Source organism: Limulus polyphemus, unplaced genomic scaffold, assembly GCF_000517525.1.
Source record: "Limulus polyphemus unplaced genomic scaffold, Limulus_polyphemus-2.1.2 Scaffold3929, whole genome shotgun sequence".
In the NCBI taxonomy this organism is placed as follows: domain Eukaryota; kingdom Metazoa; phylum Arthropoda; class Merostomata; order Xiphosura; family Limulidae; genus Limulus; species Limulus polyphemus.
The window spans coordinates 49,429-52,552 of record NW_013669539.1 but is presented as its reverse complement, the minus strand read 5'-3'; the positions used below and the strand labels follow the sequence as shown (position 1 = coordinate 52,552).

General features: G+C 34.2%; 1 protein-coding gene across 1 annotated transcript in view; it reads left to right on the top strand.

Moving 5' to 3' along the window:
- The window catches only part of LOC111088517 (DNA damage-inducible transcript 4-like protein), a 5,085-nt gene extending 2,754 nt beyond the window's left edge, over positions 1-2,331 (top strand). The window contains exon 2 of the mRNA XM_022398905.1: positions 452-2,331. Within this exon, the coding sequence (XP_022254613.1) occupies positions 452-897 (446 nt within the window). The 3' untranslated portion in view covers positions 898-2,331. The remainder of the gene's footprint in view (positions 1-451) is intronic.
- Positions 2,332-3,124: the final 793 nt, after the last annotated feature.

Here is a 3,124-nt window from a genome sequence, read left to right as displayed (position 1 = left end):
GACCAAATATGTTAGTAAGATGAAGTGTAAAGTGTATACAGAGCCCTGACCAAATGTGTTAGCGCGAGATGAACTTGGCTCTGTCAACTGACCAAATGTGTTAGCGCGAGATGAACTTGGCTCTGTCAACTGACCAAATGTGTTAGCGCGAGATGAACTTGGCTCTGTCAACTGGCATATACGTTATTGAAGCAAGTTTCAAAAACAATAGTCATTGACACATGATTTCTGTTATCATTAACCACTCCATCATCAGTTCTTGACATTAGCAGACAGCACCATCAGATCTTAGTTTAGTTCTTATTGTATAAAGTCTAGGATCTGCTCTTGGTGCCTGTAAAATCACACTAGATCTCTTTAATATTGGATCAGAAAATCATTTGTGTGAGTTTATCTGAACTCGGAATGTTTTTATAAAAGTATTTTTACGTTATTTTCTTTTGTTTTCAAGCTGTAGACGCTTTTTGGTGCCCACCCAACGAAGACGAATTCGAAGAAATTGATTGTAAATACCTAGCAGACAAACTAGAGAACTCTCTCCGGCAAGCGAAGCTGAAACTCCATTGTGACGAGGTGATTTTTCCTACTAACTTGAATCACCGAATTGCTCGAGACATAATGCACATGTCGGTACAGGAACCTTGCGGTTGGCGTGGTTGTGTTATTTACATCAATCTGGAAGAGAAGAAGCTACGTCGCCATATTGGAAAGGTCAAGTGTGACCCGGATGCAGTGGCTACTTTCGAAGTGTTTCTCAACCTCAAGACAGAATGGAGTAGTTGGTTTAGTATGAAACAGAAAATAAAGGTTCGAATGGGTTTCAAGTCAGCTGTTGTTATAAGCGAAGGATACACTTTGAATAAGAATAAACTATATCGCTCTTCAAGTTTACATTGATTGTATCACGACAAAAAGGTGTACACAAAGTAGACTTCATTTCATCGAAATCACTGACGATTTTTAGGCGTCATGATGCATGAGTGGTTTCACGACATCATATGTTTCATTGCAGCTAGAAGTTGGCTTCTTTTTTTTTTTCCTTCATGGAAATATTGTTCGGTGTAGAATATATTACACTTACATAGGTTGGAAACTTTGTTGGATTTAGAACGTATTTTTACGATAATATTGGGCGATAAATACTGTGAATGAATGTAAGCGAAAGTTTACTTAGGTGGGAACCATTTTGGGTGAATGTACTGTTAGGTTGGATGAAGAAAAATGATATATATACTAAGACTGGAAACAAAACACTGTTAGACGTGAAATGTATTGTTAGTGGATAAACACACTGTTAGACGTGAAATGTATTGTTAGTGGATAAACACACTGTTAGACGTGAAATGTATTGTTAGTGGATAAACACACTGTTAGACGTGAAATGTATTGTTAGAGGATAAACACACTGTTAGACGTGAAATGTATTGTTAGAGGATGAACACACTGTTAGACGTGAAATGTAGTGTTAGTGGATAAACACACTGTTAAACGTGAAATGTATTGTTAGAGTATATACACACTGTTAGACGTGAAATGTATTGTTAATGGATAAACACATTGTTAGACGTGAAATGTATTGTTATAGGATAAACACACTTTTAGACGTGAAATGTATTGTTAGAGGATAAACACATTGTTAGACGTGAAATGTATTGTCAGTGGATAAACACACTGTTAGACGTGAAATGTATTGTTATAGGATAAACACACTTTTAGACGTGAAATGTATTGTTAGTGGATAAACACACTGTTAGACGTGAATGTATTGTTAATGGATAAATACACTGTTAGACGTGAAATGTATTGTTAGTGGATAAACACACTGTTAGACGTGAAATGTATTGTTAGAGGATAAACACATTGTTAGACGTGAAATGTATTGTTAGAGGATAAACACACTGTTAGACATAAGAGCCTAGGTGGTAAACTTAATACGTTAGCTCCTCTGAGTTATTTTATGAAATTGGTTACGAAATAAAGGACTGATGTGTTAATTTATTCACTTTTAATACAACGGCGAATAATCAAAATTCAGCACAGAGGAAAATAGGGGTTTGATCCATGTCGTCTCCACAACGTGATATCAACAGTTCTTAAGTGTGAATCCAGCGAATCGGCTCAAACATGGCAGGTAATCGGTTAGAAAACGTGAAACCCCTATGTTAAAGTGCGCGTTAGATATCGTGTTCTCACAAATTATATCATTTTCATCAAGAGAAAAGAAGGTAACAAGAAGTGTTACGTGTTTAAGTTGTACGTATTAAGAATGGTTCTGTAGCTCAAATATGTAAATAAAATTTAGGCCTTTCTTTCATCTTCATGCATACGAAACATTGTCGTCAACTGGTTGTAATTATTCGTTCTCGTGTATCGTGTGATCTCATATCGTTGCCAAGTGACGAGTGTTTAAGGGTTTTGTTTGTTTGTCGTTAGAGGAATGGCTTTAATGTTGTCAACTTTACTTGTGATCAGCTATTCGATAGCGGATAGTATGCCTTTATCTAATGACTTGATATAACCGTAAAAATTACAGTAGCGGGAGTTTCTGTGATCATTAACAAGGTGTAAAGAACATTGTAGGATAGCAAACTAGAAAATTTAACGAAAAGCGTAATTTTTAAAAACTTAACATACACACCTAATAAAAATAATAGTCTTAACAGATATCTGAAAAACAGTTTTAAGATTAATATAAAGTAATGGAATTATATGAGTTCTTATAAACATTAACAGTGTTATCAGGGATCACACGTACAAGAGTAAGATCATCATAGTAATTATCAGTGTTACAAATCTGATATACAATGTTATCAGGGATCATACATACAATAGTAAGATTGTAAACAGCAACAATATTATCAGAAATCTTGTATTCAACATTAAGATTATTATAACAATTATCAACGTTAACAAAGATCTGATAAACAATAACAATGTTATTAGGAATCTTGTATTCAACATTAAGATTATTATAACAATTATCAACGTTAACAAAGATCTGATAAACAATAACAATGTTATTAGGAATCTTGTATTCAACATTAAGATTATTATAACAATTATCAACGTTAACAAAGATCTGATAAACAATAACAATGTTACTTTAGAATCTTTTATGCAGCGG